General features: G+C 41.2%; 1 protein-coding gene across 1 annotated transcript in view; it reads left to right on the top strand.

Moving 5' to 3' along the window:
• Positions 1 to 25,000, top strand: part of lrrc7 (leucine rich repeat containing 7) — a 62,000-nt gene that overhangs the window by 12,713 nt on the left and 24,287 nt on the right. Inside the window, 14 exon segments of the mRNA XM_084065857.1 lie at positions 239 to 295; positions 659 to 722; positions 2,024 to 2,098; positions 2,296 to 2,440; positions 4,159 to 4,231; positions 4,520 to 4,537; positions 9,337 to 9,466; positions 9,893 to 10,008; positions 11,533 to 11,602; positions 13,262 to 13,361; positions 13,906 to 14,030; positions 18,757 to 18,975; positions 21,083 to 21,202; positions 22,983 to 23,094. Coding sequence (XP_083921983.1) covers positions 239 to 295; positions 659 to 722; positions 2,024 to 2,098; positions 2,296 to 2,440; positions 4,159 to 4,231; positions 4,520 to 4,537; positions 9,337 to 9,466; positions 9,893 to 10,008; positions 11,533 to 11,602; positions 13,262 to 13,361; positions 13,906 to 14,030; positions 18,757 to 18,975; positions 21,083 to 21,202; positions 22,983 to 23,094 — 1,424 coding nt within the window.

Raw genomic sequence — 25,000 nt, 5'->3', positions numbered from 1 at the left:
GACAGCTCTGTCCACTTTATATATATATATATATAGAGAGAGAGAGAGAGAGAGAGAGAGAGAGAGAGAGAGAGAGAGAGAGAGAGAGAGAGAGAGAGAGAGAGAGAGAGAGAGAGAGAGAGAGAGAGAGAGAGAGAGAGAGAGAGAGAGAGAGAGAGAGAGAGATGTATATGTAGGTTTTCATAGATGTGTTCTCACTCAGTTTGTTCATCTTTTTTTCTGTCTTACTTTCCGTCAGACTCTCCAAACTACGGATCTTGGAGCTGAGAGAAAACCACCTGAAGACCATGCCAAAGTGAGACAGCCCAACCTGTGTATGTGTGTGTGCGTGAATGGTTGGGGGGAGTAGAGATAAGTGTGTTTGTGTATGGTTACTTGATTGTTTGTGCTCCGCTGACTGCACCTTCTGAAACGCACACACACACACACACACACACACACACACACACACGCTCCATTACATTGGTGTGTGCTGGCATTCCCAGCTGTCCAAATACAAATATTATTCATCATGTGTTTAGCATATGTTCGCTTTTTAGTGCTAATAAGAAATATAATGGAGCATGGGCTTGTTGATTATATGGAGAGTCAGTGTGTTTGTATTGTATATTTATTGATTATATAACCATTTTCAAATGAATCTGCTCTCCTCTCTCAGGTCCATCCACAGACTGACTCAGCTGGAGCGTTTAGACCTGGGTAGTAATGAGTTCACTGACATGGTGAGACGCACGCACGCACGCACGCACGCACGCACGCACGCACGCACGCACGCACGCACGCACGCACGCACGCACGCACGCACACACACACACACACACACACACACACACACACACACACACACACACACACACACACACACACAGCTGTGCTTATGAACTTCATAAAACCATTGGCATAGATCTGCCACTCCTGTCTCTCTCTCTCTCTCGCTCTTTCTCTCTGTATTGTCTCTCGTTAAGCATATACATACTATACTGTATAGCAGATACTGTATGTGCTCCTGAAGATTTGTTTGTGTTTCATGAGCTATGTTCAGATATGGATACCGTTACATTTTCAATACAACTAATGAACCCATTAGGACCGGGAAAGCATCTGTGTCATTTTTACCAATTTCTTTGGCTATTCAAAAATAGCAGATATACAAGCTAATAGTGCCGCGCTATGAGCTTGTAGATCTGCTATTTTTTTGAAAAATCTTAAAATCTTTAGCAAATCTTTGAATATATATATATATTTTTTAAAGCGAACATTTGGAACTCAAATCTTTGCTTCTGGGGGGGTCCCTGGAACAAAATATTTTCTGATGGGGGTCCGCGGCCAAATACATATAATATTTGGATATCCTTGACATGAAAAAGTTTGAGCACCACTGATATATAGCAACATAAGTTTTTTCAAAAAACTGTTAGTAGAATCCCCAGAAGCAAAGATTACAAATGTTCACACATGACACCAAAATCAAATATGCCGACACATTGCCTGCACATTTCATGTATCTGAACAGGGCTATAGTGAAATAGTTGTAGAGTTGTCTTTTGTATCCACAAGGGTATCAATTTGTATTGTTGTTGTCTTTGTACACCACGAGCAATAAAAAAAATCACACCCAGTGTGAAGAGAGTGGTGCCTTTGAAAGTGTAACTGGTTGCATCCGCAACAATCAGCAACAATATGTTGTCACGTGACAACATATTGTCACGTGAAGCTTGACCAATCAGCCGTGCTCAAGCATACGGACGGACGTACGGACGGACGGACATACGGACGGACGGACGGACATACGGACGGACAGACATACGGACACACGGACAAAGTCAAATGTAGGAGTGGTTGGCACCACTCAAAAATATTATAATGATTTGCTAGATGTTCCTAGTCGGAGCGATAGAATAGTTCCTTGTTGATGTGGTAATGCATTGTGGGTATGTTGTGCTCTGTCTCTTCTGTCTGTCTGTCTGTCTGTCTGTCTGTCTGTCTGTCTGTCTGTCTGTCTGTCTGTCTGTCTGTCTGTCAGCCAGAGGTTTTGGAGCAGATTCCCAACCTGAAAGAGTTGTGGCTGGATAACAACTCTATACAGTGTATACCAGGGGTAAGAACACACAAACATTGTGTATATTACGTGACATCTTATAACAAATGGCTTCGGAGAATATACTCAGTTAAAGTTTCGTATAAAGTGTCAAGAAAAGTGTTACATAATACTCAAGTAAAGTAAAAGTACTGCACATTGACATTGTCCTTTGAATACTAGTACTTGAGTAAATGTACTCTGCCCCCCCCCTCCAGTCAATAGGGAAGCTTCGACAGCTGCGGTACTTGGACTTGGCTAAGAACCGCATTGAGTCGTTGGACACAGACATTTCGGGCTGTGAGGCGTTAGAAGACCTGCTGCTATCCTCCAACATGCTGCAGCAGCTCCCTGACTCCATAGGTCAGTGCTTCTCAAACTCTTTCGTGTCAAGGACCCCCAAATTGATGTATGCCGTGTATACCCCTCTAAAAATGTTTTGTGCCAGAGACCCCCAGAAGCAAAGATTTGTGTTAACGCATTGAGACCTGAAGCCGATTCTACATGTCTCCTAAATCCCTACAGTTTTCTGAAAAAACGTATGTTGCTATATCAGTGGTGCTCAATCTTTTTCATGTCAAGGACCCCCAAAATTATATGTATTTGGCCGCGGACCCCCATCAAAATATTTTGTTCCAGGGACCCCCCAGAAGCAAAGATGTGAGTTAAAAATGTTCCCTTTAAAAATATATATATTCAAAGATTTGCACACATTTTCACGAATTTTCTAAAATAGCAGATCTACAAGCTCGTAGCACGGCACTCAGTGCCGCGCTATGAGCTTGTAGATCTGCTATTTTTGAATAGCCCAAAGTGTAAAATAATGCTTTTTAGCTCAAATCTAAAAATGACACAGTTCCAGGTCTTAATGGGTTAAAAATGTTCGCTTTAACCCATTCAATCCGGGAACCCATCTGTGAACGCAGCTACTGTATGAGCTTGTAGATCTGCTATTTTTGAATAGCCAAAGACATCTAAAATGACAGAGACGCGGTCCCGGATTGAATGGGTTGAAAATATATATATTCAAAGATTTGCTCACATTTTTTGAGATTTTTCAAAAATAGCAGATCTACAAGCTCATAGCACGTCACTTTGTGCCGCACTATGAGCTTGTATAGCTGCTATTTTAGCCAAAGTATAAAATACGGTTAAAGTGGTTAAAATGATTGTGACGCTATATTAATTAATTTAGCTGGGGAACCCCTGGTACCCCCCCAAGGACCCCTGGGCGTCCCCGGACCCCACTTTGAGAACCAATGTTGTATGTAGTGGAGAATAGGCCCTGTCACAATTATTATTACATAATCGCCCGATCGCAATTATTTAGCATTAACACATTGACCGCCAGAGGTTAATCTCATAATGTACTCACCAGTGCCAACGTTTTATTGTTGTTTTTTGCTTTTTTCACGTCGCCATAGACCTTGTTAAAATCCTTAAAATTGAGCTGTGCACTGTTTGTAAACATCGTGGAGATCTGCCTGGTTCGAGCAGTGAAAACCACGTGTCAAACAGAGCCGCCATGTTGTAGTTAGAACGGTTTATGTTAAACAGTGATCACCGAGGAGAAAAAACTACAAGGAGAAAATGGGGTTTCAGTTTCGTCATTGGAACGAGGGCCGACGGGAACGGCAAAACCGGATCCCGAATAATTCTGTTTCCGGTGGTGTTACAATGAAATGTGCCGTATCGAGAATTGAGATTTTTTTTTGAAAAAAAGGAAAAAGCACCACAGCCCGTAGGCTACGGGATCGGCGCTTTATGGTTGGATTTATCGGCCCGTAGGCTACGGGCCTGGCGGTGGTAGTGTTAATCGTCATAGTCGTTGCCATGTTGAAAAGCGTTCATAGTTACGTTTTCAAACATTTTCACATGCCACCTCTTTGGCTGAAGTCTATCTGCGAGAATGAAACAAACGGAACATGCGTTGAATAAAAACATTAAGTTAACAAGCAGAATGTAGCCAAGGTAGGAGTAAAAGAGAATGTGTGTTCAGAGAGCAGTGCACCTGAGGAGTAGCTCTCTCTCTCTATATATATATCATCCTTTATCTCCTTCTGCCTGATGTATGCGTTTAGGAATGTTGAAGAAGTTAACAACGCTGAAGGTAGATGACAACCAGCTGAACTCACTGCCTAGCACCATTGGGAGGTAAAAACACACACGTGCACATGCGCGCACACACAAACACACACATGCTGTACGCACACATGCATGCATGCAATCAAACACGGATACATGGAAATGACTGAAAGTGAGGACCATTGGCAGGTTTTTTTTTTCTTTTTCTTATGTATAATTATTTTTTATCATTCAAGTTTACGATGGTTTGTTGCGGTTATTTTCCTTGTCAACTGTCATTAGTTGCTGTGTTCTATTGCTGGTTGGTGATTGGTGGGTTCTGTGTGTTGTGTGTTCTCTGTGTTTCCATGGCATTAGTCCGAAGTCCAAACAGGGGTGAGTAACAGTAGCCTGCTGGATCCAGGGGTGCGTTCAGAGACATAAATGCTCAGAACTGTTACACAATATATATAAGGGCAAAGCTGCTATTACAGGACTGGGCTGGTGTCCAACGAATTTCAGTTCAACTCATTTACATTTTAAGTTGACATTTGTGTGCAGTTCTTTACCACTTTGAATTTCTTTAGCCTTTGGAAAAGCATTGATCAGATATGCGGCGTAGGTTGAATCTGACAACATTCCTATGCCAATTCATTTTTCATTTCTTTAAAGAAAATCCACTTCCTGAAATGTTATTGAAATGGAAGTAGCCGAGCCCAGTCCTGTTTGAAAACCACAGACTAGGGTTGGGAAAGTGGTAATCACTAGAGTAGATGATTTTAATGCTGTGCGTGTAATGGAGGTTACCGTTAGACTAGAGTCACATCCATTATAGTCCATTGCAAAACTGTAATCCAATTCAATACTTTAAAAAAGTTGATTAAGTATCACAATGAAACTAACCTTCCCAACTCTATTGCCAGCGTAGGGCTTTTATTAAGGGATACTTATTCATGTTATACAGCACACTGGAACATTTTGTCTTCCTGAACAAGTCCCTGGCTTTATCCTTAATCAATAGTACTGTAGATCCAGAACTCTCCCCCATCTCTCCTTAATAATAAGTACTACAATAGTAGCATCCCATTCTTACCCCGCTCCCTGCATAGATATTATTTAGTGTGCTATTTAAGTTTGCTATATAAACCATTGTACCTTGTAATTTACAATCCATAGTAGAATCCATACTTTTTTTATACACTGTAATTGTATTCTTTAATAAGTATATGTATACATAAAGATACCCCTCTTTTTCTTCTACCTTGAAGTTTCAGTGTGGCTACGTAGGGATAATGCACTTGGAAGTCAGTTATGAGAACATGGCTGTTTACCATCTTCAAGTGCAGTTATTTCCTCATAAATGACCTGCTTCAGTGCATGGTCCCACTTATACCAAGTCTAACTTGTGAAGCACAATTGCCCAAAATATTAAATATTACATTAGAAAAGTCCTCCATAATAGGGATTTAACAATATCATCAATTATGCGATAGCAAAAATGTATTGATATCATTGTTGGCCTGTGACGGCATCTGCAATAGGTATTCCAGGCCGGAAATTGTATTTCTGTTTTTGTATGAACAGCAGCGGAAGGACCTATGATCAGGTTCAGAGCAATCATATTATGTGCAGATTTTTGTGCAGATAAGCTGATCTTTACAGCATCCCTCCTGTAAGAAACCTTAACAGATGTTTTGAAGATCAGCAAAGTTGAGCAAATATCTTCTGCACAGATGATGATCGCTGTGAACACAGGCTAGAGACTGAGACTTGCTGACGTGCAGTAAGCGATTTTGCGTTATTTCCTGCTTTCAGTTAGCTGTGTGCTGCCGGCAACGTTCACTCTGCTGCCGACACTACTCTGCTGACTTTTATCGCGTTGCATTGTTGTGACTTATACGCACTGCTAATCGTTCTATCTCTCCCCTTTGTACCGTCTCCCTCCCTGATCGCTGGTTAAGTATAAAATTCCACGCGTCATCAGCGCCCATACCCTGGGTAGGGTTGGCGAAAGGGCCTACTCGGTGTGGAGTTTGCATGTTCTCCCCGTGTCTCCTAGGGTAGTTAATACCCTCACAAAAACATGTAGTAATCCTGGTCGATATACCGCCTCCCCCATGACAGCCGGGCGCCTGATGGAGAGGAAAGGAACTGGTTGGAATAACGTGTTCCTTCCACGCGCTACGTCCTACCGGGGAAACTTCCCCCCTGTCAGGTGACAAGAAGGTCAGTTGGCTCTCATGCATTGAAGGAGGCATGAGCTCGGCCCTGGGCTCCCTGTGGGGGGAGTGTAGCGCCCAGGATCACTTCAAAATTGGGCACCGTGTGAAAAAAGGGTTACAAAATCGTGGGATAATTCTTTTTTTTTTTTTTTTTTAAGTATACAATTCGATCACGGCCATACTTTAGTCAAACAATCTCTGTACCAAGAAACGAAAGCTAAAGTCATATAAAGCCTGAAAAAAGTCTCATTGACCACAGATGGGTGGACTGCTCTGAGCTATATTACGATGTCATAATGTTATGACACACGAATGGGAAATGAAAAGTTGTGTCCTGCAGATTTCAGTCATCCTTTTTTATATATTATATATTGTGATAAGTATCGTATCGTGAACTTGTTATTGTGATATCGTATTGTGATTTTTTTTTGTTTTTGTTACATCCCTAGTCCATAGTTATCATTAATTCATTCATTGTAGCTACAGTCATGTATTTTTGTCCTCCAGGTGCCGCTAATTACAAAACGGACATCCTCCATGAATTAAAAGTACTGTACATTGTACATTATGGTGTGTGCATTGATAGTTTTTTTTTTTCTTTTTTTCTTTTTTTGCTGTGAACAAATCTGTATAAGTTAGTGTTAGAGAATTAATGTACCCCCATGTGATGGTCCCAGCTTCATGGGGGTGCATTACAAATAATGTCACAATGACATAATTGTTGTGTCATGATGACATATTTGCCCTAGGTAGTCTGTTGTTATTCTCTTCTCTATATTTCCGGATTCTCGCCCCTGGTAAGCACATAATAGATGGAAGCTAGTGATTCTGCTCTAATTTCAAATCAGTATCTCTCCTCTCCTCTCCTCTCCTCTCCTCTCCTCTCCTCAGACCGTATGGTGGCCCAGATGGCCCAATCGTCTGGGAACAATAACAGCAGGCTAATGTAATGTTAGCCGTGACAGTACATTAATGTAGAACGGTTGTCTCATTAGCATTAGCCTGCTGTTTGCGCACTGCCAGGCTAATGGCATGAGCAGGTCAGGGCACTGTGCTTCCATGGATATGGCCATGAATTCTCTACTGATTGGCCAAACAAAAGTCTAGAGAGCAGTGTAAAGATCAAAGATCACATAGACACCATCCTATATCTGCCTTATCCTCTTGTCTTTAAGGGTCTTAAGGGTCTTAATGCACATGCAGCAACATTTCCATAAAATGGATATTGTATGACACATTAGCCATTAGTATATGGTGTGTAGTACCTGCTCCTGAATGAATTGCATCTAAAATACCCTTATGGATTCTTTCAAATACAGGGGTTATGGCAGGCACACTCTAGGGCTTTCACGACTAGAGATTTTTACAGGTCGACTAATTTGACCCAGTGGTAGTCGACTAGTCGACTAGTCGAAATTTAAATTTAAAAAAAAAAATTACAAAAAAAAAAAAAAAAAAAATTTTTTTTTTTTTTTTTTTTTTTTTTTGGGTGGCACTGTTTTAATACCATCCTACTACTATATTACTATCATTATTATCCTCCTGCCCTTATTTTTATGGCGTTTTAAGGGAAGCGCTTCTGGCACAGCAGCACAGCACCACAGCAGCGTCTCCAAGGATCCCCATTGCCCAATAATAGGCTTTTATTGGGCATGCTTTTGACCCCCTTTTGATAAAAAATAAAGTCAGGAGTATAATAATAATAGTAAGATGGGCCATTACTATAGCATTAAAAATTAAATAAAAAAAAAAAAAAAAAACTATTCGACTAGTACCAACAAGGTCGACTAGTGGTTATACTAGTCGACTTGTTGGTGAAAGCCCTGGCACACTGTACATGACTTTCAAAGTCATCAGTTGTTATGGTTTCCACACTACATGACCGGGGGTCACTGCACCCTACAAGATCTTTAACCAGGATGACAACTCTGTCTGGTCTCCAAAAACTCCATTTTGTCCAGATATGTCCACATGTTCCACCGTAACCAAATGCGCACACAGGCCTTGGTGGTGTTCGGCTGCTTTGATCAGTGTGGGGGGTTGGGGACGACGACGATGACGACACACGCACACACACACACACACACACACACACACACACACACACACACACACACACACACACACATATCCAAATCAGTTCTCCATTAGCCTCTTGTCTGTTTTTTTTCATATAAAATTACAAACTTGGTTTATAATTTCACTGTAATTGTATTTCTTTAGCAACATGTGACTCCGGAATTCCCACACCGGGATCAATAAATCTATCTATCTGTCTATATCTATCTGTCTGTCGGTTTGAAAAAAATAATAGCTTGTTTTCTCAACAAGCACCCATGTCCACCTGTCCTGTGCTCTCCCTGCTGGTCACAACACATTTCATACTGTGTGATTTTGAATCGCCGACAGGTGTGGTGGATGAGTGACGCATCGGCGAGGGCTGGGATTATGCTTGGATTGCATCTTTGAACAGTTCACACAGTGTTCAAAACCCTTGCGAGCCATCGCTGATTTGCCCCCGATCTGGGGCTGTAGTGTGAACTCAGCATCAGTCTGTCTGTCTTTTGGATGGTAAAGAATATGATACGATGGTGTCAGGAAAGTACAGTATTGTATTTTCCTTTTGGTCCGACATTTTGATTCACAGGTGTGATGAAATGCTTTCTGTTCTGGTGCTTTGGGTCTTGGCCACTTGGACGGCTCTCTGTGGGCAATGTATTTTCTCAGTGTTGTGACATTAATATAGTTAGCCACTCACCCTCTACTTCATAAAGTTATGGCATTATAGGACATTAAAATGTTGTCATCATATTTTTTTGGGCAGACTGTTTTCTGTGACATTATCTTTTCTCATTTTCTCTCTATCTCACCTCTGTGTGTGTGTCTCTCTCTCTCTCTCTCTCTCTCTCTCTCTCTCTCTCTCTCTCTCTCTCTCTCTCTCTCTCTCTCTCGCTCTCTGTGTCTCTCTACCAGTCTGTCTCTAATAGAGGAGTTGGACTGTAGTTGTAATGAACTGGAGTCGCTGCCTTCCACCATCGGTTACCTGCACAATCTGAGGACCTTCGCTGCTGATGAGAACTTCCTTACTGAGCTACCCCGGGAGGTAGGGAAACACACACACACACACACACACACACACACACACACACACAGTCACACAGTCACACAGTCACACACACACACACACACACACACCCACACACACACACACACACACACACACACACACACACACACACGGTTCGTGTCCCGGCCACAGCTATGTATTGCCGTGTCCCAAGACACTTATCCCTAACTGCTCCCCCCAGCCTCATCATAACCATGTGAGCAGCCATCAGCTGAGTAAATCTGAAACTGAACTGCACTAATAAAAACGGTCTCCCTTTACACACACATGCACGCACGCGCACACACACACACACACACACACACACGCACACATCCAAGAAGTGAAGAGGAAAATAACTGAGAAACCGCACAGTGAACTACAGAGCCATATAGTGCAATTCATTGTATTTTTGTGTTTCAGATTGGTAACTGTAGGAATGTGACGGTGATGTCACTACGTTCCAACAAACTGGAGTTTCTGCCCGATGAGATCGGACAGATGACGAAGCTACGGGTCCTCAACCTTAGTGATAACAGGTACAAATACACATGAGTGCACACGGCCACACACACACACACACACACACACACACACACACACACTATACTATGAGCACACTCTGACAGCTATGAGTTCGCACATTTAAAGCTCATTGGGTAATACACATATTTCCCAATTAGTTCCTGCTGTATTGCTGTATTTCTGTGGACATGTCCAACAGTTCATTAGAAATCCTGACTTGCAGTCCCTTGAGACTTGTTTCACCAAAGCATTTCTCTCCCTACTACATGTCTGTCTCTTCTGCTAGTGGAAATACTGTAGCAATCTTTTTTAAACACTTCTCATATTAGTAATAACTACACCACAGCAACAGTGCCAGTCTAACTAAGACATTAACTGCAACAAATAGCTTTTTACATGCATAGTGTGTGTAGATTATCAAGAAGTTCCACATTCTTGCCGGACACAAATAGTTATTTTGGAGCGATTTGATATTAAGTGAGGGGAGGTGAAGCATAGGGTAAATTGGCTGCATTAAATCTGAGGAGTGCCTTCTGCGTTGCAGAGAGTACATGTTCGTGGATTTTCTTACCATCCCCAATGATAATATCCAGAAGTGCTCCATGCAGATGACGTTCCTGGTGGCTATACTTTCTCTTGCAGTTTGCGTATCACCTCGCTAAAGAAAACCTCCATGGTGTTGTTCAGGCAGGCACTGCGCTGCACTTGACACTGGCTGTGTTTCAATCGGCTGTTAGCGTTATATAAGCCTTTCTCATTCAATATGCATGAACAGGCCATATGGATTTTAGAACGTAATTACAACGCATATGTCTAATTTAAAAAACGAAGATTAAAGATCAGCTGGACATACAGTTGATCGGGTCCTCACAGGTCCATATGGGTACATCCTTTTCAGATTCACTTTCCCGAGACCCACGACAATTATAATAGTTCCGACCCGTACATGAAAGACAATTCAATATCTCAGGTTGCCGATTCCGAAAATACTACCTCTAAGGCACATGGTCCAGATACGCCAGGAAGTGCAGTCTGTTCCTATTTGCCCATTTGCAGCAATGCGAGAGTGAAGATACACAGGAGAGACGTCCTCCCACGCTTTATCCACTTCGCGTCGTCTGGAGGAATATGCTGAGTCCTTAGACAAAATAATGAGAAACAGAAGCGGTTCCAAAATCATGGCACTGTGTGTCTTTAAGGTGTGAATGGGTCACTGAGCTCACTTCAGCCTTCATATCTCTCACTACTTTCTCTCTCTCTCCCTCGCGCACGCAGGCACGCACACACACACACACACACACACACACACACACACACACACACACACACACACACACACACACCACCTGTGACAGTGGTCTGGCTCTGTGTTATGCTCATGGTCTCCTGTTACCATAGGAATGGGTGAGTGTGTTGCCATGGTGACACAGGCTCAGCAGGCTGTTCTGTGGGTGGGTGGTAGAGGCCGCTCTATCTTTTCTCTTCTTTTATTGCTCTCTCTCCCTCTCTCTCTCTCTCTTTTTCTCTCTCTCTCTCAGATTAAAGAATCTACCATTTACCTTTACCAAGTTGAAGGACTTGGCAGCTCTGTGGCTTTCTGACAATCAGGTACAGTGCTGTTCCCTCCCACGCTCTCTCACTCAGAGACCAGTGTATTGAAGCAACACACAAACCCTCACTCTTCCATTCTTAATACACAAAGCAGCATCTTGTTTGTGACAGTGTACAGTATGCAGACTCATAACCTTGGCTAACACAGTCTTGTAGTGCTACACTACAAAAGCCTAATGCTGCGTTCACACTGGCAGCTATACAGAGGGTACAAAGTTACAAGGCAACAGTGTTCATTTTTACAGCAAATTTTGATTTAGTCTTAGTCTTTTGAATAACACACCATTTAGTTTTAGTCCTATTTTAGTCTTCTGAAATTGTTTTTAGTCGACTAAATATCAAAACCTTAGTCTTTTAGTCTAAAAAAGAACATGAAACTGGCTGACGCAAGTCATTTTCCCCCATTACAAGCAGAAATTGTATGGAGAGAAGTTGAGTGGAAATAGTTAACCCATTAAGACCAGGAAAGCCTATACGTGGTTATACCTTTAAAACCGGGAACGCTTCTGTGTCATTTTAGATGTTGCTATGTACAGTATGCAACAGGAATCTTTCGACATTTTTGGAAACTTAAATTAGGATTTAGGAGGCATTTTTAAAACCAACCTCAGGTCTAAATGTTTTTTTTGTAGCTAAATGGCTCATTTTGTAGCTTTGTAGCTGCCGTTGAAGCAAGCTCAACTTGGATTGTAGCGTTGCAGACTTTGTAGAAGCTAGTTTGAGCTACGAACGTCGGGTTCCGCTTTGTACAGTATCTTCATGTTGCTGGCTTCCTTTGAATATTAATGGTAGACTGTGGCTTTGTATCTGCATGTGTGAACGCAGCATGAGCATTAACTTAACTCTGAGTACAAATGTAGCCAAATGCACCCATAATACTCACAATACTTACAGGATACGGATTAAACAAGTGAAATTGGAAGTGATGACACCAAGAAATGAGCAGACAAAATTGGAACTGGAACACTATACATTTGTAAGTGATAAATGGGTACTCTCTTCAGATTGGCTAAAATTGGCAACCCACCTTAACATTTATTTTGTGTTTATTAAAGAGCTGAAGAGACCCCTGTTACAGAACAAACACTCTGCTGCGATGATTACTATCAGAATATAGAGCTTTAACAAAACCCTTTTTGTTTTAACCAAAACATAATCACTTACCCTTTGAGTTATCACTCAGGAATGTAGTGTGTAGATCACAATCACTGCTTCATTCATAAATATAACATCTAGTCATATCTATTCAACTGTTTTTAATCTTTACATGTATGACCCTTGTAGGGATGGGACGATATGAAACTTACATGTCACGACTATTGTGGCAAAGTTTATTGTGGTTAACGATATCATCGCGATAATAATCAAAATATGTTTAAAACTCAATATGCCACTTTTGTTAACCACTTGAACCCCCTGCATCCCTATCCTGGGGGGTAAGTTCGCCAAAAATAGCAGACAGCTCAACGAAAGCTAAATTCAAACTAGCGCAGGACACTTAGGCGATAAACGAAAATCTCTGCGATACGATTATTCTGAGTGTTTTTTTTTTCATCACGATAAAAGATAAATGACGGTTATCGTCCCATCCCCTTGTAATTGGGTACTCACATGCCTGTCACTACTAACGTGCGTGCGTGCCTCATGCTCATACAGTCCAAGGCTCTAATCCCGCTGCAAACAGAAGCTCACCCAGAAACCAAACAGAGGGTCCTCACCAACTACATGTTTCCCCAGCAACCTCGGCATGATGAGGGTATCTACAACCATTTTGTGTTTGTATTGTGTTTGTACTGTACTGTGCTGTTTGTGTGTGTGTGTGTGTGTGTGTGTGTGTGTGTGTGGGTGCGTGTAGATTACCAATAAGATGGTTTATGACCAAGTGTTATTTTTTTAATCCTCATCTGTGTGTAATTTCCCCAAATGATAGTCTCTGTCGGATGGAAACCTCATTATGTCCAAAACTGTTACTTTTCAGGATTCAAATTCAAAAACAGCAAAAGTAGCAGATCTACAAACTCAAAACGCGTCCAAGCTTTCGAGCTTGCAGATCTGCTACTTTTGATGCTTTTGTGTGACGCTGTAGTATGATCAAGTAGGGCGTTAATTTACTAAAAAACACAAAAAGTTAGAATATGGAGATAAGAGGTTTCGACCCGACAGCAACGTTGTACTTTTAACACTACCATACTGTATCTGTGTGTATAACGTCACCAAAACGATACACGTGACATTTCTCTCTGTACGTGTGTGTGTGTGTGTGCGTGCATCTGTGCGTGTGTGTGTGTGTGTTTCCATAGATTACCAGTCGGACAGTGACAGTTTTAATCCCACGCTCTGGGAGGAGCAGCGACAGCAGAGGATGACTGTGGCCTTCGACTTTGAGGACAAGAAGGAGGAGGAGGATAACTCTGGGAAAGTGAAGGTCAGCCCTCTCTCTCTCTGTCTCTCTCTCTCTCTCTCTGTCTCTCTGTCTCTCTGTATCTCTGTCTCTCTGTCTCTGTCTCTCTCTCTCTCTGTGTGTGTCTCTCTCTCTCTCTCTCTCTCTCTCTCTCTCTCTCTCTCTCTCTCTCTCTCTCTCTGTCTCTCTCTCTCTCTCTCTCTCTCTCTTTCTCTCACTCTCTGTCAGTGGTGGAAAAAGTACAACATTTTTTTTACTTAAGTAAAAGTATCAATACTACGATGCAGAAATTACAAGTCTGGTATTCAGAATTTACTTGAGGGAAAGTACAAATGTATTGGCATCAAAATGTACTTAAAGTACCAAAAGTAAAAGTACTCATTAAGCAGAAAGCTCTCATCGCGACGCGTTGTGAGCTTGTAGATCGGCAATTTTCAAAGAGCCGAAGTCTATATGGGTTGAAAGTGGTTAATGCATGTTTTGCAATAATATTTAAAATCTACAAAGTAACTAGTAACTGAAGTTGTCCAGTAATTGTGATGGAGTAAAAGTACAACATAATTGGAAATACTCCAATACCTCAAAATGAGTACAGTTTAAGTACTTTCCACCACTGCTCTCTCTCTCTCTCTCTCTCTCTCTCTCTCTCTCTCTCTCTCTCTCTCTCTCTCTCTCTCTCTCTCTCTCAATGTATCTGTCCCTCAGTCATAAGACGTCAGAGGTCAGAATAATCCCTGTAAATAAACAACATAATATGAATGTCTCTTGAGTGTGTATATCGTTGCTGTCGGGCAGAAACCTTTTATGTCCATATTTTTACTCTTTGTTTTTTCGTAGATTAACACCCTACTTGATCACACATAAGCATCAAAAGTAGCAGATCGTGTTTTGAGCTTGTCGATCTGCTACTTTTGCTACTTTTGAATTTAAATCCTGCAAAGTAGCAGTTTTGGAGCAGTTTCCACCCGACAGAGACGAAATACTAATATACAGTATAATAGGCTGTCAGCATTTTTTATACTTGTGTCGATACATATTCAAACAAAATACATTTACTGTTATTTAATCATTTTTTACACTTTTGTGTGTGTGCGCGTGTGTGCGTGTGTGTGTGTGTGGGCGTGTGTGTGCATACATGTGATCCTTCACCCATACAGAGAGGAAAAAAGAAAAAAGGAAAAACAGGACCCTATACATAAACAAAAAAAGGGCTGTCAAAGTTAATGCGTTAATAACGCTTTAACATGGCGAACATGGCAACTGCAGCATGCATTAATAACGCATTAGCGCAATTTTTTTGCCACTAATTATTTTATTGCCATTAACACAAACAAATGAATAAATAAATCAATTTCCATTTGGCCGACCCGTAGTTTAGGACACAGCTCTCTATACCCATGAGCATGTGCAGTGGCATGTAAACACAGATTCAAAACTTGTAGATTTGTTAGTTTGCAGTAGAAAACTATCTAGCCAGGGCAGTTTCAGCTTGTTGTTTTCAGTTTAGAATAATGTATGTGTGTAACTGTGTCACATAATGCATACAGTGGATAAGAATACCTATTTATTTAATAATGTTTATATTGTGGCTCACAATAGGCTACATACAGTAACTTCTTAGCACAGTGTGCTAATGCTAGTATAGCTGCTAATGCTAGTCCTAGCAAGAGCAAATGTGTGATGATTGTGTGTTGCTGGTATATGCTGTGGAATTCCATTGTATAAAATTAGAGTACCATTACTGGTGTTAGCCCACAACTCATTAGGACCTAAATATACCACATCCATTTCTACTTCTAAGCTAAATTCCTAATAGTAGATTGGTATGTGACAAGAAGGTTACAATATCCTAGATACAGTAGAGTCCTAGTTCTCGCTTTCCATTGTTTCTTGTCCACTTTATTTCTTCATTTTGTGTATCATCTTGTTTGAGGTCCATCATTTTGTGTTAATATTTTAAAGAATTGATGTTTTAGTGAACCTTTATAAGTATAAAGGTGGACACTACATTGTGTGAGTATTCATATTACTAAGGTTACATTTTGCAGATCACTATACCTATTCTTTGAGACACACATACGGGTAATTGAGGGCGTGGCATTGTCTTGGAGGTGCAAACAACACAGGTATCAACATTGAGTTTGTGAGATAGATCGTATACAGTGAGATCTTTTCTGTCCTAGTGCAAAACTATGGTTAAGTATTGTAGTGGAGGGACATGAAACATGAAGACAGGGAATCCAGATCCATGCAATAAGTACCTTTGTTTGCATCTCCAACACGCTCACGTGTGGTCGGTTCCCTTCCCCTGCTCGCACGTACTATGGCATGATGTCACCGAAGCTAAAAGTATCTGCTGCAGCCTGTTTGTATGCTAATGCGGTACCTTTTGAGGGTTTCTGGACAATATTTGTCACTGTTTTGGATTGTTAATGGATTTCCAATAATAAACATACATTTGCATAAAGCAAGCATTTTTGTCCACTCCCATGTTGATAAGATTATTAAACACTTGACAAATATCCCTTTAAGGTACATTTTGAACAGATAAAGAATGGATGATTAATTTGCGATTAATCTTGATTAACCTCGGATGCCAGGCTTGCTTTGTCTGAAAGAAAGCCTGGGGAACATTGAAATGAAAAGTGGATAGAAGGGGCGGGGCTGCTGACAGTATGGGCAGGAGCCGTTCCAGCGGGAGAGGGGCTCAACCAGGTGTGCACATCAGTAGTGTCCACATTAAACTACTACTCAATGAAACAAACATGGCGACTGCAGCATTAACATTATGCCAACAAAAGCTGTTGTGTGTTGTTTTGTTTATACAAGGTGTGTCAGAAAAGTAACAGGACAGTGGCAGCCACGCTCATGCTAATTTAGTAACTGCTTATGTCACGCAACATCTCCACTATTCTGCTATAATATTGTTCACTTCTCTCACTCTCTGCTTCAGTTCCTGGTTGTTGTATAATTACACTGCTGTTAACCTCCGTCACACAACTGGAAGTGGCACAAAAATGGAGCAAATAAGCATTTTGAAATTCCTGGTCAAGTTGGTTTAGGGCTAGTGTTAGGGTTAGGGTACGACCCGGAAACCAAGAGACAGAGCCTGCAGTGAGCATGGTGTGTGCAGGCACGTTGTTGTGGTGGAGCAGCCACGACAGAGCCCGCCTGCTGCGCCAAACCCGGTCATTGAGGCCATTGAGGACCTGACTGTCTGACACTGAGGAACAAACTCATGATGGACCACTCCCTTCTGGTCGAAGAATCCCATCAGCATGACCTTGATCTTTGATTTGGTCATGCATGCCTTCTTGGGTCTGGGTAAAGCCACTGCAGGCTCTGTCTCTTGGTTTCCGGGTCGTACTGGAAGGGTTAGGGTTAACCCTATCTCTAACCCTAACCCAACTTAGCGAGGGATTTCAGATTGATTCCTTGCTTAATGTTTGTGCCACCTCCAGTTGCGTGACGGAGGGTAACAGCGGTGTAATTACACAACTGCCTGGAACAGAAGCACAGAATGAGAGAAGTGAACAATATTATAGCAGAATAATGGTGAGATGTTGCTTAACACAGTGACATAAGCGGTTAGTCGATTAGCATTGAGGCATGAGCGTGGCTGCCACAGTCTTGTTACTTTTCTGACACACCTCGTATCGTCCAGTGCACATACCTCAAGCAATATATTTATACATTTCTCTTCCAATTTTGCTGATAGATAGAAATTGTTCGATTTCATTTTGGTTTGCACCCGGTGTGAAAAACACAGATGGACTCTGGTCCTGTCACCACTCAATCAGAGTTTAGCCACACCCGAGCGAGTGAGCTGCTCGCTCGTTCTATCCACTGTGTCAAATGAGAGTTTCTCCAGACCTCCATTCAGAGTGGAGCGAGATTGGAGGGCTGGCCACACGCGACTAAAGCCCCGTCCACACCAATGATTCGCGATGCAACATAATCCCCAAACTGTGCCGACCTCCAACGGGACAACCCAGACAGCTGCCATTTCTCTCTGCAACGCATATGGCAACGTTTCGTTGTATCACTAATCATTGGTGTGAACTGGACTTAACCCATTTAGACCGGGAACGCATCTGTGTGTCATTTTTAGATTTCTTTGGGCTATTCAAAAATAGCAGATCTACAAGCAGATCTCATAGCGCGGCACCGAGTGCCTCACTATGAGCTTGTAGATCTACTATTTTTGAAAAATCATGAAAATATCTTTGAATATATAGTTTTAAAGCGATTTTTTTTACTCAAATGTTTGCTTCTGGGGGGTCCCTGGAACAACATATTTTGAGATGGGGAGATGGTCCGCGGTCAAATATATAATTTTGGGATCGTTGACATGAAAAACTGATATTATAGCAACATACGTTTTTTTCTTAGGATTTGTGTTAGGATTTAGAAGACATTTGTAGAAGCAAAGATTTGAGTAAAAAATGTTTGCTTTAAAAATTGCATTAAAAAAATCCATGATTTAAAAAAAAAAAAAAAGAGATCTACAAGCTTGTTGTGCGGCACTCAGTGCAGCGCCTTGAGCTTGTAGATCTGCTATTTTTGAATAGCCCAAAGAAATAAAAAAATGACACACAGATGCTGCGTTCCCGGTCTTAAAGGGTTAAATCGTGATTAACTATGGAAAATCATAAGATTAATCACAATTAAAAAATACATATAGTTTGACAGCACTAATATATATATTGTGTGTACACACACATATATATATACACATATGTTTATGTAGGTGGAGATTAACCTGAAGCGCTACCCAACACCCTACCCCGAGGACCTGAAGAACATGGTGAAGTCGGTTCAGAGCCTCGTGGGTAAGGGTGTGCACAGCGGACATGCACATCAGCACCAGCTGAGCACGGGCACTGCCACCTCGGCAGGGACCAACATGGAACACACACACCTCAGCAAGGAGCCCTACGAACCACCGTGGCCACTGCCGCCTAAAGAGGTACGATACACACACACAATCACAGACAGTTACAATGTATGTCCTTGTCTACGAAGTTGATTGTATGTTTTCTAACAAACAAGTAAGTATAAAATATTTGGATCACAATTGTTATCAAATATCTATACCTGTTGCCTGATTTTGAAATATCAAACTCAAGCCGCAGATGTAGAACTGTGTTGGTTAGTACTGTAATAGAAGAATGCCATGTTATTATCTGTATTTAGGAGAAGTAATGTATGATGCAGCTAAGTCTTAAAGGGCCTAGCCTAGAAAATTAAATTGCACTAGCTTTTGCCCATTTTGGGGGTTCTGTGGTGTATGTGCCTTCTACCAAAACGAAGACTCACTTTTTTGTGTGCTGGCTATAATCCAACGAGCTGTTTTGATTCGATGCCCAATAACACGCCATGGTCGGGTTAAATCCCCCTCCCCTTCTCCATTTCCCCACCCACCAGTTCGAGAATATTTTCTCCCCATCCGCCATATTTTCTTGCTCCCTGTTAAAACGAGGAAATACTCAACCATGAATCTTTCTTGTTAGGTGTTAATTTGTGTATATAGAAAAATATATTTCTCAGTGAATCTCTTAGTTACACCAACATTGTTCTTGTGAAGCAGTTTTCTTGGGCTTATTGATGAAGATAATAAAGATAACCAAGTAATATCAATTGCGTATCCACCTGGACTCGTCTGCTGCGAGGAAAATGACATGCTAAATTCAAGTTCATAACTTTTATCTCACTACTGAAAAGAAAATCTGCATGGAATTGATATTATAATAATCATTGTATAAACAAACAAAATTATCCATGTTGAGTCATTTGGCATTTTCAATCGATCAGATGGCATAAGCTAATATCCATAGATTTCTCCTTAGTGACGGGTGAACTAATACTGCCAGGTTAGTATATACATTTACTTCACGGACAGTCGGACACTATACATATAATATCCTCTGCATATTGTCAGATCAGTGCTTTGAGGAGAGAGAAAGAAGTGGTGCACTTCAAAGGCACACTTCAAAGCTGTACCAAGCCCATATCCAGTTCCATGCACACAGCAATGATTTTTATGAGAAATTACATTTCATTTGAGAACACAGACAATTCACAGAGTGTAATACTGTAACAGCAAATCTTTCTCAAATTGTTCCTTTATGATCTCTCCTCGGGAGTGATAGCTCAATCATAATACTGTACAGATCAGTTGTAGGAGTCAGATAAACATTTTGTGATATGATATCAGCATGGTAACAAATTAAAGTATTAGAATAATATATTATAGGTCGTAGCATGAGTGCTAAATTGCCCTGCCAGAATGTCAGCTCAGCCTTAAGTGCAGGTTAATCAAAGCACAAACTGAACTTGTTTACCGGTACATACAGAGACAAAAAGAAACAGTCATATCCCACACTGAAAAACAAGAACGCTATATTATTGACATGAGAGCAGATGCAGCAAACTTCACAGTTTGGGAAAGTTGCGTCCATTCTTTTAAGAAAGCACATTGTGTTTCCACTGGTGTCTTGGTTCACTCTGGGACTATTACGCACGCACAGCTGCTTACCCGCAGAATCATCTTTTTTGGCTCTTCCAACCCGCTTGTGACTGCCCTTGCTGTTCCCAGCCCAGATGGTTCACTTTTTTTCCACTTGTCTAGTTCTTGGGCTACCAAACTGCAATGCCAGGTGTTTTAATTGGCCCATGAACTAACACCATGGCCTCCAGAACATATTTTCTTCTGGTGCTCTTTCATGAATGACTGTCGTGTCATTTAGACATTTGCTTAATTTGAAAGAACAGCTGAAATGCGATTATTGTTCCCAGGACTAAGTGAGTTTTGAGTGAAGTTGATTAAAAATTTTGCTAAACACAAAACTGTAGCCCTACTTTGCAATGATGCCAGAATTATGGGAATAGAGAAAATATGATCATGCTTTATCTGAGTTTCTTTTAAGCAAAACATTGACCGGTAATTAAAAACAGCTCAAGATGACACCTTTAATCACTTTCTGAATGACTGACGTATATATTTGCCATGTTGTTTTGTGAATATAAATAAATGATTAATGTATACACGTAGTATATACGTGCATGTGTGCTAGGTAACCGACAGAGACATGCAGGACTTCGCTCAGAACCAGCTAATGGATCAGGGATCAATCCATAACTCTGGCATTGACATTCCCAAGCGGAAGGATAAGGAAGAGACAGAGAGCTCTGAGGTCAGACACGCGCACGCACGCGCACGCACGCACGCACGCACGCACACAAGCACACAAGCCTCATGTCCCTGGGAGTCTGACAGCTAATCTGAGAATGACTAAGCCGTAGAATTGAATTTAGAAAAACGAATCAATTTACAATTTTACAATTTTGGCATTCAGTAGGATGCTCTTATCCAGAGCGACTTACAAGTGCAAAATCTGAACAACCAGTGTAATCATGAACTAAATAGAGTGTAGGGGGAACAGTGTAGTGCCTCAAATTAACTAGGACACAAGGTAAACGATGAACATATTATTTTGTCTAAATAATATACCATCTAAATCTTATTTGTGGTTGATCAATAATCAATGATGTCCTGCAGAATGCGAAATGTGTGATTTACTAGAAAATGGCCTGACATATGAAATCGGATTATACAATTGTCCTTTGAATGCTGCTGATGAATTAAGGGCTTAATTGAATTTGAGTTGCTAAACCTTTACTTATTTATTTTGACCATTTTTCATTTATTCTTACATCTAATCTAATCCTGTCTAGTGTCCACGCTAGGCTGATTGATCGTTGTATAAATGTCATGTCAAATGAAATAAGCAATAATACCATGAGTAGTTACTAAGCCATTTGTTTTTCGTATCAGATGTGCAGATGTGGCACATTTTGTTCAAGCCGTAGACACTTCTGAATGCACTTCTACAAACAGCTCACTGAGCTCACTATGAGTTGTGTTTGTTTCAGTGCATTCCCGGTACAGAAATTCATAGCAATAAGCTCTGGGAGCGCACAGAGCGCACAACAGTCGTGCTTGCTGAAGAGAAGATTTGTCCATACTGAGAACAAAGACGTTGCGGCAAAATGCCCATGGCTGTTGGTTGTTTTGTTAGCTGGCAAACAAGTGCATTTAGGTCACACTTTGATACAAACCCATCATGTTTGACACATTACATCCTATCTTTCAAAACATTATCATTTCCCCCTCATTGCTGTTTAGGAACTTCTTTAAATTAGTAGAAATGTCATGTTGGGTAGCCAATTCTCATTTGTAAATTACAGATTAATTCTGCGCTCTGCCATGCTCTGATGAGAGCTCACTGAGTCAGAGCGGAGTTACGAACGCACCATTACATTTGCCATCCCATTATTCTCTATGGCAGTTGTACCAGCTCTCAGTCTGCACAATGCTGTCGAGTTTAGTAAATCTGGCCTTTTTGTGACATACAGTACCATAAGAAATCCTTATCCCGTCCTCTGCAGCAGATGCAGTACTAACTACAGTATACTACTTCTAAAAGAGCTCATAGATTATTGTCTGTATCTTTGACTTGAGGTCTTTAACCCATTAAGACTGGGAAAGCATTTGTGTAATTTTTTTATTTTAACTATATAAATGTAGCACATTGGTTTGGCTATTCAAAAATAGCAGATATACAAGCACATAGCACGTCACTTTGTGCCACACTATGAGCTTGTAGATCTGCTATTTTTGAAAAATTGTGAAAATGTGTGCAAATCTTTGAATATATATCTTTTTAAAGTAAACATTTTTAACTCAAATCTTTGCTTCTGGGTGTCCCTGGAATAAATGTTTTGAGATGGGGGTCGGCCAAATACATATCATTTCGGGGGTCCTTGACATGAAAAAGTTTGAGCATCACTGATATAGCAACATGAGTTTTTCAGAAAACTTTTAGGATTTAGAAGACATTTTGAACAATCGGCCTCAGGTCTTAATGGGTTAAGTTGCCAGGCTTAATAGGATGTGCCTTTGTCTCTCCTCAGGACTCTATGGGTGGATCTCCTAATGACATCCGTATCTCTGACATGAGACCCACCCTGGTGGAGCCTCCCATGTACAAACCTAAAGTGGTGCTGCTGGGCAAAGAAAAGAAAGGTAAAAAGAACGCACACTTCTGTCATGCTCTCCACGCGTATAGAAACATATTCACATATTACACTGGTATACATTCGCACAACGTTGAGCTACATTATAGAGGCAGAGAAATACACCTACAAGGGCCAGCCACGAAAACATGTGGGCACACACAAGCGTGTGCGCCGCGAGCTAATGTGGTATGATGTAAAGTGCTTGAGGCTTGTTGTAAAATTGTCCATTAATTAGTCATGGTGAAGAGACTATTAATGTCAGCACACCACAGAGAGAGAGAGTGGGGGAGAAAGAGAGAGAGAGAGAGAGAGAGAGAGAGAGAGAGAGAGAGAGAGCAGGAGTATCTTTAACTTCTCTAGCTGTTAGACTCTAGTCTGATAAGTTCTACTACAATTCAATTTAGCATTTAGCAGAGCGACTTACAGCATTGTTGTATTGCATTGTTGTAGGGTTTTAAATGTGTTATTTTTGTTATAGAGGGCAATTACATTACATTAAATTGCAGTCATTTAGCAGACGCTTTTATCCAAAGCGACTTACAATAAGTGCATTCAACATACTGTAGGTAGGGAACGAAACTACTAATCACCAGAAGTCTTACGTGCATTCTCTTCTAAAACAAGCAACTAAGAGTATACCTAGCGCTAAGGTATAAGTGCAATATATGATATATCAGCTACCTACTTTATTAAATAGATGAGAAGACAAGATCCAATAAAACAAGAGCTCGTACAAATAATTGACAACAAGTAGGCAAGGCTAAGAGGAAGGGTCAGGGTAGTGTTTCCTGAAGAGGTGGGTTTTCAGAAGATGGGCAGTGACTCTGCTGTCCTGACATCAGTGGGGAGTTAATTATAATGTTCTAATTTTCTAATGTTCAATTATAATGTATTACGGCATATTTGGCTTATTAGCCATGGATCCTTTTAACACAAGGTAATACATCAAATGCATAAAGATACTGTAGTAATCTAGGATCATAGGTAAACCAAGGACATATCATCAGTCTAAACAGTATACGGTAATAACAAAAAATGTTATAATCTGTACAATGAAACTATACAAGGATATAGGATGCAGGTCAACAAATGAACCTGTCATCTGTCTAAATAACATGCTATCTAAATTACATTTTAACCTTTGCATAAGACTGCAAGGTCGTCAAGGCAAGGGCAAGTCCTACGGCAAGTGCTACGGGCTAAGGTGGATGACGGCGGACAATTGGGAGTGAGTCTACAGTTCTAACTGCAATGGGGAGTTTGTTCCACCGTTTGGGAGCCAGAAGGGAGAAGTGTCTGGGACGTATGGAGCGTTGTCCCGGATGTTTTAGGGAAGGTTCTGACAGCCAGCTTCCCTGTGTTAGCTGATCTGAGTGAGCGGGAGGGGTTGTACTGTAGGGTTGGATCAGGCTTTGAAGATACGGGGGTGCCATACCTTTGGTTGCTTTGAAGGCCAAACATCAGTGTTTTGTATTTAGTGCAGGCAGTAATTGGGATCCAATGGAGGGAGTGGAGAAGGGGGGAGAAGTGACATTTTTGGCTGGTTGAAGATCAAGCGTGCTGCGGCATTCTGGATCATTTGCAGAATGCCAGCATGCCAGCGCATGCTGGGGGGCCAGTAAGGAGCGAGTTACAGTAGACCCCCGCCCCCACCCACCATTCCATTTGTCCTAAGAAACTGCTTACAAGTTCTTACTTTACTTAAGGATACCAATAGCTCAAAATTATATCGGTTAATTTGAAATCAGATTCCACCATCTCAATCAGAAATAGAAATAAACACATGACTGTATCTTACTAGTCATCAGGTCAGTGGAGAGATTATTAATTGACCACATGGTATTAGAATGGGGTTCAACATACATTGAGAAAGGTGTGCTCTGCACAGCGCTGATCTCTGCCAGCCCTTGCTT

This window comes from Gymnoscopelus microlampas (assembly GCF_963454915.1).
Source record: "Gymnoscopelus microlampas genome assembly, chromosome: 9".
NCBI lineage: Eukaryota > Metazoa > Chordata > Actinopteri > Myctophiformes > Myctophidae > Gymnoscopelus > Gymnoscopelus microlampas.
This window is presented reverse-complemented; position numbering and strand designations above follow the sequence as displayed.